At 33.3% G+C, this 17,512-nt stretch overlaps 1 protein-coding gene across 8 annotated transcripts in view; it reads left to right on the forward strand.

The window, feature by feature from the left end:
- The window catches only part of ADGRL2 (adhesion G protein-coupled receptor L2), a 143,781-nt gene that overhangs the window by 106,999 nt on the left and 19,270 nt on the right, over positions 1-17,512 (forward strand). For 5 of the 8 annotated variants that reach the window (XM_065898171.1, XM_065898172.1, XM_065898173.1 and 2 more), the window contains 7 exons: positions 406-444; positions 3,240-3,423; positions 12,125-12,250; positions 12,520-12,725; positions 13,818-13,991; positions 14,964-15,173; positions 16,097-16,317. In XM_065898171.1, the coding sequence (XP_065754243.1) occupies positions 406-444; positions 3,240-3,423; positions 12,125-12,250; positions 12,520-12,725; positions 13,818-13,991; positions 14,964-15,173; positions 16,097-16,317 (1,160 nt within the window). The remainder of the gene's footprint in view (positions 1-405; positions 445-3,239; positions 3,424-12,124; positions 12,251-12,519; positions 12,726-13,817; positions 13,992-14,963; positions 15,174-16,096; positions 16,318-17,512) is intronic. The other 3 variants (XM_065898174.1, XM_065898177.1, XM_065898178.1) reach the window with 1 other exon arrangement.

The raw sequence follows: 17,512 nt of genomic DNA on the forward strand, positions 1-17,512 counted from the left end.
CAAGTTTCCTTTGCTAGGAGTATAGTGTGTTAGTGCTACTAATTTTTCCTACCTTGACAAAAATTTGATAGTTATTTTAACCATACTATAAAGTGTTTATATGAAATTCATATGAATCTGAAATCTGTGGCTGAAATGGTGTTATGGTTTTTTTCTTCCTTTTCATCACATACTTTGTCTCTAGGTTTATCAAGATACTTTGGATTATCATGTTTAGTAAAATACAGCTGAAAACTGAATACACAATCTTGGCAATCAGTATAGACTCACAAAAATCCAGAGGATTACGGTACATAATAAACGCTGAGCTCAGGACCACCAGCTTAATTTCTGAGGATTTCTTCTTTCCTCAATTTTCAACAGATAAAAATCTAACCTCTGATTTTCTTTTCTTTTACTAAAAAGCTCCAAAAACGAGAGAAGACATGCAGGGCTTACCTTAAGGTATCTCCCCTGTGCTGTCACCCTGCTTTCTCCCTTCTTCAGCTACCTGTTACGCTTTATCATCTTGCTGCATGATCCAGTGTATTTCAGTCTTTGATAATTATATAATGTGCCCCATATCAGCTGTACAAATGTTGGCTTTTCACAGGTCTATTACTCTCAGAATAAGCAAATAATTTATTTTTATAATTTTTGCTGTTTTTCCATTCATCCAAACATACAAGAATTTTAATGAAATATCCTCTGAATTGGAAAGTTATCATAAAGTCTCGTTATTTCCTGTCGTCATCTCTGTGGATTGAAAAACAACTTGAGTGAAACAGCTATGATATATTCCTGGCAGTTTATCATATCAAAGACTGTGTAGTCATAATGTATGTGCATGAAAAAGTCACTGCTTTCTTATCTCTGTGGTGTACTCTTAAATGAAACAGGCTTTGTCTTGAAATTTTTTGGAGTCATTTCTAGAATCAGGTTGATAAGGGGATGGGTTACTAGAAATAAAATATAAATAATGTGACAGTGCTCTCGATATATGTTATATGTTGGTTTTTATCGAGATGATAGAAACAGAAAGCCACTGTTTGGCTCAGAATCCTTGTCCACTGCAGCCAGTTTTTCTCACTGGTATATCCAAGTAAAATAGGAAACATGGTGAGGCTAACAGTGGAATTATGCCAAACCAGTTCTGTGTGGTAGATCCAAATAATAAAGAAGTTCCTTTTGCTGGGGATGGTTACTTTCTAACCCTACTCATCTGGGGACCATATTCCTAGTCAATCAAACCTTGAAGAACTAATCTGTATATGTATGAAAACAAAACAAAAGAACTTTGTAAGTTTTGTAGAATAGAGATTATTCAAAAGATATGACTTCACCAGTTTTAGTTGGCAAGATCTAGAAAAAAAGAACAGCATTTCACTAACGAGTGATAGACATTGCTGCATCTGAGAACTTTACAAGAAAAGGCAGTGGGAAAGTCTGTTTTTAGGTGGTAATATTTTGAAAGTCCCTTATTAGCCTGTTTAATAGGGGCAAAGAAATAGATAATGAAGTGTATAGAATTTGTTGTACGGAAATTTTCAGCTCACCTTTAAGGTATTAGTTAATGTGTGAAATGTAATAATTAGTATGTTGCCCAGGACATATATCTCAGTGGGAATAGAATAGCTTTTTTTCTTTGGCAGGGAGACTACTTCAGGAATATGATTAGGCTAATGATCATTTTGATTCCACTAGAAAAATACAACTAGTAATAACTAAGGAGCATTACAAATTAATAAAAGCATGCCATCAGTGAGTTATGTGTATAGGTAGTAAATTTCAGCATGACCTTAATTTCTGACCAGTGTCATTTTCAGTGTGTCTCAAGTGAGCTTCTGTGTTCAGATAAAGCTAATAAAACTCCTTAAGTTACAAATCAGAAGCTGACTTACACTGTGCAAATGAAGCGAGTTCCTGCTTTGTGACAGAGGATTCATTTGTAACTTAGATTAGAGGCTCCAGTCTGTATTTCTTGGTGACTAATGAATCTGGCCTCAGCAGACCAATTTCTGTTGCATTCTAGTTAATGGCTGCAGCAGTATCAGTGTGAGCATTTTGACTATTCTATCTCCCATCAGAGAGAAAAAAGCCTTTAATGCCACTTGCGAGTATCTTCTACCTGCTAGGAAGGTCGTGGTGGCTCACGTGGCAGACAGAACGAGGATATTAAGTTGGACTAAGCTAATTAATCTTAACTCTGACAGTAGCCTCAAACAACTTTTCCCCGTGCTCATTTCAATATAGTACCTCAAACTAGCAATTTTTGTTGTTCTTTGTAGAGTGTGTTTTTTTTTCTCAGTGATTATCAGTAGATCAAAACAATTGATATTTGGGCTTAATGACACATTATGGCTAGGTAAATGGGAGAGAGTAAATAAACTCAGTGATTTCAGTTATCCAAGCCATAGTCAGTGTACAGCTACAGTAAGTATCAGTACAAAAGCCTGCCTTCAATTGCTTAACTGACCGGGTTACATTTTTATTTAATGTTGTTTTACGTGGTAATAAACTAAACCTACACATATGAATATTTATAACTTGGATATTTATTAAGACTTTATTTTGCCTTTCTGTTTTTCTTAAATTATTAGTATAGGTTTTAAATATTTTGACTGTTCTCTTGGTCTCCTTAAAACCAGATGATTGTTTATGAATTAAGGTATACTCTCGAGTGTTTTTTAGCTGGCCAGGCAATTGGAAGAGTTGAAAATGTTCACAGATAACTTATACACTTTGAAATCACCTTGGTTTTTTCCCAATGATAATAAGTAGACAATGTTATAAGGCACAATTTTGGTTATTATTTTTAGTTCAGGTTCCAAAAAACAATATGGTTTTATTTTCAAGCATAGGTATTAGGCTACTCTAGAGACACCAGTGTTTTCTATTTAGAACATTTAAGTCTTGAGGTTTTATGTAGGAGTGACCATGCGTGTAGGGGTAATACCTCAGATTAAGAGCTGACACTGGTTTTATTTCTTTGCAACAATTGAAATATGATTAGATAAACAGAAACGAGTCATCTCTTTATACTTAGTCTTTATAATCAAATAGTAGTCTACTGATCTTCAGCTAGTTCTATTTTGAAAGGGTCACACATCAAGTTGGCCAGATATATGTTGTCCAGGTGTTCTTCCATAAGAGTAAATCATCATGACAGATAAATATTACAGTTGTCACTAGTCAGTGATTGAAAATCACCTTGGTACTAGAAGTAGTCAAAACTAATGATAGTTTTCTAATGGATGCAGGCAATTGTTGACACAGTGGACAACCTTCTGAGACCTGAAGCTTTGGAATCATGGAAACACATGAATTCTTCTGAACAAGCACATACTGCAACAATGCTACTGGATACATTGGAAGAAGGAGCTTTTGTCCTGGCTGACAATCTCGTAGAACCAACCAGGGTCTCAATGCCCACAGAAAATATTGGTGAGTGAATCTATTGTCAGGTTTAATTTTGATTTAGAAGATAGATGTTTAAGAGAATAATGCTTCCATTGAGTCTTGTGAGTTATTCCCCAGTGCCGAACTTCTATTTTGTCCAATTATTTTTGTCCCTTAATAAGAGATATTATTGATCACACTCATAAAATTAATGCAAAAGCCAAAATCTATCCTATGTCTTTTAAAAGTTGGTGTTTTTTCCCAACTGAAAAATCATTAAAGGAAAACAGTGTGTAGAGTACTTAACTGCAAGAATATGGACTGCTTACGTAATGAAAGTGCTTGCTGTGGAGCTGTGGCGAATGCCTTTCCATTTTATACAATACGTCCCTAATGAGGTTAAATTACTTTCTGAAATGCGTTCTCCCAAATATTTTAGGCATGCAGATATTTGAGCCAAACGTTTATATTAAACAGAACTGCTTTCAGGTGAAAATGTGGTCAGTGAACTACATCACCCATAGAGCAGAATATCCATGCTTTATAGACTGTAAAACAGCTGTGGATAGTTTTGAAGCATCATTTAGAATTTAAATGCTGGCAGTGAGAGGTAGGAATTCACTTTTGATGGTATTTGAAAGAAGTACTACTGTAAGTACAGTGAAATTATATTAATATAGGCTTGACTGATTTAGAATTATTATTCAGTGGGGTTGAGCTCGAATGAAATGTTAGTATCCCTTAGTAAAGTAAAAAAATTTCCAAAGCATAAATGTAAAAAAAAAACCCAAAGGGAACACAGACTACTTTTCAATCAAAAGAGTACGTTGGAGCAGCAGATATTGAATGAAGTTTTGCTACCTAGAATGCCATATCTTATTGCCTTATTGTGCCTACCTAAGTATGAGACTTGTATTTAAAAATACAGAGAAACAAGGTGTATAGGAGAAATAGACATCAATCAGATTATGATACCTGGATTTAAATTCAGAGCCTTAAGTTTATTTTAAATAACTGAGTTTTTAGGAAAAAAGGTGTATTAAAATCATGTTTTTATTTACTTTATGAGGTTTTGAAATGACAAATAACTTAATAATTTTAAGTGAAATCAAAATAATTTGGCCTGCTTTAATGTGGGAGACCAGTCATAAGGAAAGTGATATTCTACCATAGCTTAGTAGGAATAGGCAATGAATAAAGCTCCTATTTTATGTCTAAAGCTTTTGTTATTTTGAGGTTTAATTTATTTAGTAGTCTAATAAAATTCCTAACATACACATTAAACAATTCTTCTCAAATGTTTCCAGGGACGTACTTGTAAGGTAAAGGAGTGTGGACTTGATTGTCTCAGAAGATAAGTCATAAAAAGTATTGTTTGAAGTGTTGTGACCTCAATTTGTTTTCTAAATCTTCTGAAGCCTATTTTAAAAAGAACCAAAAAACATAAAATTTCCCATTTAAGCTCCTTCCAAGAGTGCAAAGAAATTTTGATAGGCCAGGTCAACATCCTCTGCTCCCACCGGCTTTACGTATGCAGAACATGCTATTATTATATGTCTGAGATATTTTTATCTCAGTTTGAGAATGGCCAGGAATATTTTTTCCTTGATACTTGTGTTTTTCAGAGTTCTAAATGTTTATCCTTTACACTGGTTTTTTAAAAAATTTTAATTAAAGAAAGAACATTGTGGGTAGAGATTCTCATAGCGTGTAGTACACATTTTAATGCCTTCTCAAAAATAATGCCCTGAACTTAATGTATGCATGTATTTATTACCCAAGAATTATCGATATGAAGGTCATTTTACATATTCCAATATATTTCCATGTCTTTTATTTCACAATTTTGTGAAATATAATATCCGTAATTTAATATGGCATTCAAGATTCAACTTTTTACTAGCACTTGTTCTCTTTTTAGACATGAGAACTAAAATAGCCCATTATCCCTTTATGTCTTCACTTTATGTTCTTACCTAAATTTAGGGTGTGGATACAGTATCTTTGATTATTAAGACAATTTGATTCTCCTCCTTAGTGGTTTCTCCTCCTTAGTGGTTTCTCCTTATATAACATATAACATAATTATATGTTATAATTATACCTGATTATAGCTTTTTAAAATCAACTTTGAGGTATAATTTATATACAATAAAAGCAGCTGTTTTAATGGTACTCTTTGATGAGATTTGACAAATGTACACCCATTTAACCAACAGCATGGTCAGTATTTCAGCAACCTCAAAAGGGTCCTTTATAATCTTTGTCAGTCAGTCTTGTTATACCCCCAGCCCCAGGCAACCACTGATCTGCTTTATGTCACTATAGTTTAGTTTTGCTTTTTCTAGACCTTTCGTTGAATGGAATCATAGACTATATACTCCTTTTGATCTGGCCTCTTTTACACAGTATAATGTTATTGAGATTCATCTATGTTGGTGCCAACATCAGTAATTCGGTCCTTTTTATTGCTGAATTTCCATTATAAGGACACAACACTATTTGTATATCTATTTATACATTTAGGTCATTCCCACTTTTTGACTGTTATTAGTAAAGCTGCTATTTTCCCAAGTGATTGTACCATTTTATATTCCTAATAGCAATTAGAGTTCCAGTTGCTTCACATCCTCACCAGCATTTACAATTGTCTTTTCAAATATCTTTTAAAATTTTAGCCGTTTTAGTGGTTTGTAGTGGAATCTCATTTTGGTTTCATTTTGCATTTGTATGGTTACAAAGTTATGTTTTGCTGAAAACTGTTCCAACTTTTCATGTTCTTATTTGCCATTCATATATCTTTTTGTGAAGTATCTGATTTTTCCCATTTTGAGTTCTTTGTTTTATTATTGGATTATAAAGGTTATTTATATATTCCTGATACAAATCTTTTGTCTCATATATATATTCTGAATATATAGTCACTCAGCATGTGACTTTTCATTCTGTTTTCTTAATGATACCTTGAGAGAAGCAAAAGTTTTTAATTTTGATAAAAAATCCTCATTACCCAGCTTCAACAACATCTAGCCAATCCTGTTTCACTTATTCCTCTCACCATTGTATTATTAAAGCAAACCCTAATATTATATTATTACTTTAAATACTTTAATATGTATCTTAGACTTTAAAAAAAAACAGCCATTCTCATACTTAAAAAAATATCAAAAACAGGAAAGATAAAAAGGGAATTTCAGTTATTTGATTTTTGTAAATTTGTTAATACTAATTTGTTTAACCAGGATACAAACAAGTTCATGTTGTACATTTGACTGATGCATTGCTCTTACTGGAAAGGAAGAGTTTTCCTTCCACCCTTCGAGGTTCTTTGGCTGGTCTAATAACCTCAGGTTTAAATACCACACCCCAATACTTTCTGTTGCAGCTTATGAAAAGAAGCACATCATGTTTGATTGTCTTTCTTTGTGATCTTAAGATTGATTATGTGGTTTAGTTATTATCAGCCTAATCCAGCATAATAAAATTCCCTATCATTTATTTTCCCAATGGGCTTAGCAGCCAGCTTGATTGTATACCTCAATTTAAGCTTAGTTATATTGCAGTAACAAAAACCCTAAAGTCACGGCAGCTGTCAACAACAAAGTTTATGACTGCTTTACTCCATGTCACCTGAGGCTTAGCTTTGCTTTGCTCCCTACCATCTTCAGTCGGCTCCATGTTGCTTTTACCCCGGGACTCAGGCTGATGGAACCTAGTACACTACGGGTCTGCTGGCAGAGGTCCTAGTTTTCCATTGTATACTGTATTACTTTTCTTCCCCTTTCCTCTCACTGCAGCCACTACGCAGTGATGAATTTGACAAACAGAAGGACAGAGAAATATATTAAAATCCTATCTTCAGCACTGGCTGTGAGTGAGGCTCTGGGTGGCTCTCCTATGAATCACGTGTGTTCACTTTCAGGAAATCTGTTGAACAAAACATATATTATGTCGGCTATACAAAAGTATAGAGAAAATCATAAACATCTGTGTAGCAGTCACCCACTGAGCCACATCTTATACCATATTTGCTTCAGGTTTTGGGGAAAAGAAATAGGTATATATAATCTGGAAATCCCCTGGGTCCCCTCCTTCCTGATCAGATGAAGAAGAGGGTAACCATCATTCTTACTTTGTTAGCATTAGTAAGCTTTTATTTATTTATTTTTGCTCTACAGGTATGTACATTTAACTGTTATTTTTCATGTCTTTAATGTTAATGATTTCACACTATAAATGTAATTGTATAATTTTCCCTTGCCATTATATTTTTCATATTTATGCACATTGATACGTGCATCTCTAGTTCATTCATTTGCTCTAAGAATGCACAATCATTTAACTATGCCTGTGATAGATATTTTAGTGGCTTACACTTTTTTGCTGGTATTATGAAAACTGTGGTGAAAGTTTTTGTATGCCTCTTACTCATACATTTGTGGCTTTCAAGATATATATGCGTGCACACACACACAACCTAGAAATAGTTTTTGAGTGGTAGAGCATGCCCATGTTTAACTTTACTAAATACTGCCAAGTTGCTTTCTAATGTTGTTTTACCAATTTACATTCTCACCAGTAATATCATTGTTCCCCGTCACTCTCTTTGTCAACACTTTATTATTGACATAAATTTTGTCATTCTAAAAGATTTGAATTGATCACATTATTTGCAGTTTCCTGATTACTTAATGCACTTATTGGGTATTTTAATTTTCTCTCCTGTGAATTTCTTGTCCACAATTTTTTCCTGTCTATCTCTTTCTATGTAGGTAATGCATTCTGGAAACTGATTCTTTGAAGATTATATAGCTTGCAAATGTTTATTCTGTCTGTGCCTTCTCTTTTGTACCTTGTTTATTAATCTTTTGTTTTATGGAATAATGAACTCAAATTATCAATCCTTTCTTTTAGGATTGATACTTTTGGGATCTTCTTTAAAAAATATAGTGTTTTGGGGGGGTTTTTTGTCCCCTGATCAAGAAATTTTTCTCTACTTTGCAGTGATAAAGATTTTATACTTTCTTTAGAAATGATAAAGCTTTGCCTTTTTACATTTATGTTTTTAATCCAACCTGAAACTTATTTTGTTTATAATATTAATGAGGGAACTAATTTCATTTTTTTCTATACAGATAATCAGTTGTTTCAGCACTTTCAGTGCATAAGCCATTCCTGTCCCCAGTGGTTTGTAAAGATATCTCTGTCATATATCAAGTTTCTGTACATGTTGGGAGTGTCTGTTTTACATTGTTGCTTTTGTTTTTGTTTCAATAATATTAATATCTGGTGAGTTCTTTCAACCCTGCTTCTTGAGGAATCGGATTCCTCTTGGCTGCTATTTAGCATGTCTCTTCCATGTGCATTTTAAAATCGTCTTGTCAAGCTCCACATACTCAAAAAAATCTTGTTGGAATTTTTATTAGAATTAGACTGAGTTTGTAGATAGATTTTGAAAGAAGTGTCACAGATTTATCTGTTGAGTTCTCCCAGATTGGGCCATGATAGAATTCTCCATCTGTTGTTAGGTTTTCTAAGTTCTATATTTTTCCCAGTAACGTCTTGTACTCTTTCAATTAGGCTTATTCCTAGGAAACATACACTAATTTTTATTGTGAATAGTATTTTTTAAAAATTACATATTCCGGGGCTTCCCTGGTGGTGCAGTGGTTGAGAGTCCGCCTGACGATGCAGGGGACATGGGTTCGTGCCCCAGTCCGGGAGGATCCCACGTGCCGCGGAGCGGCTGGGCCCGTGAGCCATGGCCGCTGAGCCTACGCGTCTGGAGCTTGTGCTCCGCAATGGGAGAGGCCACAGCAGTGGGAGGCCCACGTACCACAAAAAAAATAATAATAAATTAAAAAAAATACATATTCCAATTGTTTGCTGATTGGTGTACAGTTGATTTTGCTGATTGCAGACTTGCTAAATTCTTTTCCTTCTGATAGTATAGAGTCTCCTGCCCATTACTATGTAGTTAAGTATATTTTCTATAAATAATGAACACATTGCTTTTTCCTCCCAGTCTTTGTACCTTTTATTTTTCTTGAATTACTGCCTTAGCTAGGTCCTTCAGTACAGTGCTAAATAAAACTTGTGATAGGGATGATCCTGACTTAAAAGAAATTGCTTTTAGAGTTTTACATCATTTTTTTCCATAAGTTTGGATACATAACCATTACCTGATAACAAAACCTTTATCTAGGCAAGGAATTTTTCTTTTATTCTTACTGTTTCATAAAGATTTTTTATACTGAATGAGTGTTGAAATTTGTTGAATTCTTTCTGTTAATATTTTTCTTAATTTAATTTCATAATTTGGTTAAAGACATTAATATATTTTCTAATGCATTAATTTCTATATGCCTTTTTGAGTTAAACTCAGTTTGTTCAGGATATTATATTTAAAGTGTATATATAATTTATTAACTATTTTTACATACTTTAAATAAGTGAGGATATCCTATAATTTCTCTCCTTTTACTGTTCTGTGCATCAAGAGTATATATTAGTTTTGTGAAATGAGTTGAAAAACATTCTCTTATATTCACTGGAGCAGTTTGTTAAAGATTCAGTATATATTTAACCATGAGTTCATTTTCTTAAATGGTCATAAAGTATTGGGGTTTCTATTTATTTAAGTCAGTTTTGTTGTTTCAAGAAAATTTTCCCTTTTGTCTGTCTGTTTATTTATTTATTTATAGTATAAAGTTGATTGTTGCATCTCTACTAAGATCTATATTAATGATCCTGTTTTTTTTTTTAATGATCCTGTTTTTAAAAATTCAAATTATTATTTTTTTACTATGGACATGATTTTAAACTTTAATAAGTAAATATTTATTGAATGAAATTGAAGTTTGATAAGTAAATATTTGTTGAATGAAATTAAGTCTTTGTACATATGTATCTATATTTGGAACATTTACTGAAAACTTAAAGGATTTCCTCTTTTTACCCTGTCTTCTGTCTTGTTTTAAGAATAATTAATAATTGAGAATAGTGTGAAGAAGAGAGAGGTATATATTAAATTTATATTTTTGTCACTCACTCCCTTCACCCACTACCCACAAACATGGAATCTGTTATGAGGACAGGTGATCATCCACATACCCACCTGCTTAATCTTTCTAAGCAAAGTATCTCTGCCAGCTTCTGCAGCTGATAAAATTCTAGGAGTTATATGACTCTCATTATAAACTTATATTTCAGGTGCTTGATATGTGGTCTCATAGCTTATAAAAATTTCCAATGTTATGATTTCATATTTACAGCTGAATCTATATGTATTTTGCAAAACAAAGTTGAGAAAGATTTTTAAAAAATAGCATCCAAGAGTTACTCTGTAATGGTATGAGTCCATTTTGCTAAAAAGAGAGTGGGTGAATTCATCATACTCGTGTGTGTGTGTGTGTGTGTGTGTGTGTGCACACGCATGGCACGTACAACACTTACACACGTTTGTCTAAGTATAGAAATAGCTATTCAAGGGTATATGCCATCAGAGAGGATGAAATTCAGAGAAAAATGTATGGACTGTATTTATTGAATTTTGTGTTAATTTTTAAAATTCAAATACTGAAATGAAAAATTTTCATCCAGTTTCTCTCATTTCATCAATAAATGGCACATTCTAATTACTAATATGAAATAGTTTTCTTTAGTGGAAACTGATACTTTTTCGTTCTTTTAAATAATCATATGCTGATATAAAGTATTGCAGTCTTTATTGGAGTTACAGTAGACAGCATTTATGTTGAAGATGTTACTATTATATTTTTTAAACAAAGTTAAACAACATTGGTCTTGTTGATCACATAAATGTTCTTAATGTTTATGCATTGTCTTGTTTTTCTTACGTGTTTTCCAGTGTTGCTACTTCATTTGAATTTTTGAATTTTGGGTTATACTGTAGTGGTTGGCAAACTTTTTCTATAAAAGTCCAAGTAGTACACATTTTAAGCTTTGCAGGCTATGTGGTCTAAGCTGCAAATACTTAACAGCCATAGACAATATGTTAATGGGTAATCATGGCTGTGTCCCAGTAAAACTTAATTTACCCAAACAAGTGGCAGGCCAGATTTGGCCCACAGGTCCTATTTTGCCCAACTTGAATATGTAAAAATTGATCATTGCTAGTGAGAATTAATGGGAAGTTTGAACATAATGCCAGACATTTTCTCTTGAATAATGCTATGCTGAGCTCCCTACTTTTAGAAACTAGAGAAAACCTATTACTGCAAAGTTGACCTATGTAATCTTATGTATTAAAATGTGTTATATACATAGAACTAGATGTCTATATGCAATAAAGGCATTCACATTTATAGTTCGTATTTTGTTTTACCATTACCAAGTGATGGTCATTGAAAATTACTTAACATAGAGTCAAAAATCATTTTGAAATATTTTTGTTTAACTTAATGATTTAAATGAAACTTTGATAGTCGTGTACTATAAATCAGACACTCATATTCGTAGGCTAAAAGACTGGAATTAGTTGACAAAAGATATAAAACTATGAAGAAAATGTTAAAATGCTTACACCAAAATTTTTAAAGTAGTAAAGTTTAAGACCTCTTAGAATAAGTTGTTTGTTCATGATTTTGTTGGACTTGAACACTAAAGTTTTTTACGTAGAAAAAAAGGAAAACAGTGGTTTCTTTGCAATTATCATTTGCCTCTTTGTAGTTGAATTTAGAGAATACCCCATTTTTCCCCCTCCTTTATCTTCTGTCTCATCCAGTTCTGGAAGTTGCAGTGCTCAGTACAGAAGGACAGGTCCAAGACTTCAAATTTCCTCTGGGCATCAAAGGGGCAGGCAGCTCAATCCAACTGTCTGCGAATACCGTCAAACAGAACAGCAGGAATGGTAAGATGGAACAAAGTCTTTTAAAAATTGATAGGGTTTTTGTTCAGTTAAACCTATTAATTCTAAAATACTGAGTGTTTGACTCCTAATATAACAATTACAGCTTAGCATTTATAAGCAGATTTAAAGTAATGCCTTCTTTTTCCCAGTAAACTTAATCTGAATAAAGATTCCATAAGGATTTGTTTCATTTTATTCTTATTTTATTGTATCTCATCTTATTCAGAAGCATATTTTCTGTAAAGACATATGACTTTTTACCTTCCTAGGTCTTGCAAAGTTGGTGTTCATCATTTACCGGAGTCTGGGACAGTTCCTTAGTACAGAAAATGCAACCATAAAACTGGGTGCTGACTTTATCGGTCGAAATAGCACCATTGCAGTGAATTCCCATGTCATTTCAGTTTCAATCAATAAAGAATCCAGCCGAGTATACTTGACAGATCCTGTGCTTTTTACCCTACCACACATTGATGTAAGTTATGTATGCTAATGAAGTAGTGGAAAATTATAAAATCAGTGAGGAAGGAAAGCAAAACTAACATGCTAGAGATAGAGAGAGGGGGAATGGGGAAGTGGCAGAGAGGAAAGAAAAGACCTTCCCATTTGAATTTCAAATGTTGGACTAGGTCAGAGACACAAGTTTATTTAAGTCTGTGAACATAAAATTAAATGAGCCTGGTTCAGTGATTATTAGAATTTAAGTGTATTCTTAATGAAAGCTAATTCAGTAATCAACAGGAAAATGTAAATGACTATAATTTGTTTTAGAATGAAAATTAACTGTTAACCGTAGCAGCACGATAGCTCTGCCTTTTTAGTATGGCAGGTCTTTTTGGTTTGTTTGTTTGTTTACAGATCATATAAACACAATTGTTATCAAGCCCTGTGTTTTTAAAAATATAGAGTTGAAGAGATGCGATTCCTCTGCTGTGCCTTAGAATGCAAGTTGGTAGCTAAAAACACTGTGTTGGAAGATTGTCTGCAGAATTTGGCTGTTGTTATAGTAGAGAGAAAAAGTGCCCATAGATAGCCACGTAAATCTCCAGAATTCATTTGTGAACAATACATTTGTGTGGCTATTCTCTTCTTATATCTTCTGCAGTTACTTCACTCTCTTAAGAGCTTGACATACTAACTACAGGATTCAAATTGTCCCTATTGGGTCATTTAGAGCAAAAATGGGCCCCCAACAAAATAGATTTTAAAACACTTGGTCCTTACAGAATTTTCTCAGAACAAATTCATGGCTTTAATTTTGTCAGAAAAGAAAAAAAAAAATGATTCTGATGTACCATCCATATGTAAAATCATAGATGGAAATTGTAATTGTGTAAAATGGGTCTTTGGTAATTTAGAGTACACTTTAGAGTGTTTTGGACTATAAAGCCCCTTTTAAGTTAGATATCTGCCTTGTATAACATAGTCTACAGTTCTGCTGATGAAAAACTTTATAGTTCGAAACATGAAAAGTTTAATCTAAATTACCTTTTGCACATATTAAACAATGGCTATTGCCATCTTAGAGTGTAAAATCCTAATTTTATCTTGTCATTTTATTTCCCAGCCTGACAATTATTTCAATGCAAACTGCTCCTTCTGGAACTACTCAGAGAGAACTATGATGGGATATTGGTCTACCCAGGGCTGCAAGCTGGTTGACACTAATAAAACTCGTACAACGTGTGCGTGCAGCCACCTAACCAATTTTGCAATTCTCATGGCCCACAGGAAAATTGCAGTAAGTATTTGCACTTCTAATTAGTAGCAGGGAAAAACCTCAGAGATTCAAAACAGCTTGTGTAGTAGTCCCTTCTTTGGGTGTTTATCGTAACTAAAAAGCAAACAAAGTAATGTGGATTTCTAATTGCTTTTACATTGTCCATATATTTTAGGAAGTCTTGGCACTATATTTATTGCTACATCTCAAAATCGTGTGCTTTATAGACTCATTCTAAGTTTTCCCCTTTGGGCAGGTGTCAGGCAGAGGCGGTCAGGGATTTAAAAAATGAACAGCAATAGGTTATGCGAAAGAGACAGAAGGCTCTAAAGTTTAACATGCCCTCACCATCTTGAATGTTTGAATCTCATTTCAAAACTTTTGTTTTAAATTCCCTAACGACTTTGCACACTGTGCCAGACTGCAGATTTCGAAAGATCAGAATGGCTTCCGGAATATTTCTTAGTATTCATTTCTTCTTGTGATTAAGAGAACATAAGCCAGGAGATAAAAATATTTAAGAACTATAACATGAAAGCTCTCAGATCTATTATGTGCTTAACTTTTAGTGTATATATATATATATATATATATATATATATATATAATATAAAAACTCAAGGAGAAACTTAAAATTTGACTACTTGTTAGCCTGGCAAGTCATTAAAATGCCAATTATTTTGAAATAACTAAGTAGTCTTTAATCTGTTGTAAAATGTTTTCTATATGTTTATGTAAGTAATTATTTTGGTCATAATTTTCTACGTAAAATCTACTTTCATAGATCATTCTTTGAATATAAAAATCAATAAGATAATATTGAACTCTGTTATATGATCATAATTTTTTTTTTTAGTATTGAGCCCCGTTTGAACACACATGAATATTCAGAGAGTTTAGTATTAAAAGTTGAGCTATCACATGTGAAACCTATCTTACCCTTAGTTAATGTAATGCAGAAATACTAAAGTTCCTCATTTTTTAAATTTTCAGTACAAAGATGGAGTTCACGAATTACTTCTTACAGTCATCACCTGGGTGGGAATTGTCATTTCCCTTGTTTGTCTGGCTATCTGCATCTTCACCTTCTGCTTTTTCCGTGGTCTACAGAGTGACCGTAATACTATTCACAAGAACCTTTGTATCAACCTTTTCATTGCTGAATTTATTTTCCTAATAGGCATTGATAAGACAAAATACATGGTAAGTACTCCTTCTGTTTGTTGACCTTGGATCTCTGAGAATTATTATTATAACAGGTGTATCCACATATGCTGCTGTTAATATTTGACCTTGTAACTTACAATAATTGACATGGCAATACTGAAGGATAATTTGTAATAAAACACAACCCAATCATTAAGTAATATTATTATGAGTTAATTCATTTCTTGTATTAAGGTACAGTTGCATTTTTCTGGGTTGTTATTAAAACACGTAATTTGAATAGAAGAATGCTGGGTATACTAAAATGAAAAGATCCGATTTTAAAATTTTTCATTTTGTTTACATAGTCATTCTAACCAGTGATCATTTCCTCATATTCTGAGCAATTTATTCACCATCATGAGGTCTCAGTGTCGCAAAGAGAACTTAATAATTAGTTAATGCTTTACTCTGTATTCATCTGCACTGGGATGAATTTGAGAATGTTCCATGTATAACAAGAAAATGATGTTAAGTAATTAGAGCTGGGATATTTATCATTAAAGCAAACTTTAAAAAATTCTGTAGTAGAAAAAAATAGAAATAATATATTTGGAAACAACTGTTCTAAAGATTTGTAAAGCAACTTATCTACAAGTAGAATATTCAGATTTAAAAATGAATAGTTCTGGAAGAGAAATTAATATGTTTTCTTATTTGCACTTACTTTTGCTATAAATAATAATGTCTTACAATGATGATATTTCTAGCACACCTAGCATTACACTCCATAAGCATTAAGCCAAATTTGGCAGTATTTTCATTTATGGAAAAAAAAATTTTTAAGAAGCAGTATTTTCTCTAAATAATGGTATATCTTAAAGACAGTAGTGAGTACTATCGGTGAATATTGTTTAGTTTTAGAGTGGGCTGTTTATATTCCTGTATTCTCTTGTGTTTTTTGCTTCTTTCCTTTATAGATAGCATGCCCAATATTTGCAGGACTTCTACACTTTTTCTTTCTGGCTGCTTTTGCTTGGATGTGCCTAGAAGGTGTGCAGCTCTATCTGATGTTAGTTGAAGTTTTTGAAAGTGAATATTCAAGGAAGAAATATTACTATGTTGCCGGTTACTTGTTTCCTGCCACAGTGGTTGGCGTTTCAGCTGCTATTGACTATAAGAGCTATGGAACAGAAAAAGCGTAAGTAATTGCAAGTGACCTGAGTGTTTTTCAAGTGAATAACTTTTTAAAGCCTGTTAGCTATCAGTGAGGGTCCCTGACAGACTAAAATAGCATCTAAAAGCCTTATTGGTAAGAAAATGGGCATGCCATGCACAAGTTACAATCAAGTCTTTTGTAATTTTCTAGGTTGAGAGGATTTGTACTCTGGCAAGGCATATTCTAAATTATGGACTTCTTTTTAACACAAAAGATTGACCTCTAACAAATTGAAAAAGTAAATAACTTTTTGGCCTTAGAAAGATATTAGGTAAAAATTTTTCTGAACTTAAAGCATCTGACAGGTTTAACTATTCAGTTTTTAAGCTAATGTTTCATTAGCTCTCTTTGTGCAGCCGACCCTCTAGGTAACTCTCGTTCTGAGTTGTGACAGTACCACATTCCAGCCCATATGTTTTACTTTGATAATATTTTATCAGGCAGTTTGAAAGGATTAAAATAAGTCACTGTCATTCATTTATAAAAAAATATATTTATGGAAAGTGACAGAAGGTAGACCATGTTTCTAAGGATTTTATTTGCTAGAGGCATGAATTTGCTTTCCAATTCTGTTTATTTTTTCCTTTGATAAAATTAGTTATATAAAGATTCTTTGGACTAAAGAAAGCTTTTTGACTACACAGATGATGAAAGACAAATAAAAGAAATTCATTGGGGATTTGATGTTATATGAAAAATGAACCACTAAGTAAAATCTGTCTTAATAAGTTTATGCATCATTTACTCTAATACAGTATGAATTCTATGCTTTGATTTTTTTTCTAGTATTCATCCATTCCCAGTTGAGGTGTTATATTTGTGCTATACTGTTTTGCAACAAACATTACACCTGACCACTTCTTTTTTTTTTTTTTTTTTTGCGGTACATGGGCCTCTCACTGCTGTGGCATCTCCCGCCGCGGAGCACAGGCTCCAGACGTGCAGGCCCAGCGGCCACGGCTCTCAGGCCCAGCCTCTCCGCGGCATGTGGGATCTTCCCGGACCGGGGCACGAACCCGTGTCGCCTGCATCGGCAGGCGGACTCTCAACCACTGTGCCACCAGGGAAGCCCTGACCACTTATTTTTTTAATCTCTTATGTTCCATAGGGTTAAACATTTTAGCTCAGATACAGATCTAAAGGCAAATTTTGAAGATAAGAACTTTTTAAAAATGAG

The sequence above is a fragment of the Phocoena phocoena genome, chromosome 1 (genome assembly GCF_963924675.1).
Source record: "Phocoena phocoena chromosome 1, mPhoPho1.1, whole genome shotgun sequence".
Classification (NCBI taxonomy): Eukaryota; Metazoa; Chordata; class Mammalia; order Artiodactyla; family Phocoenidae; genus Phocoena; species Phocoena phocoena.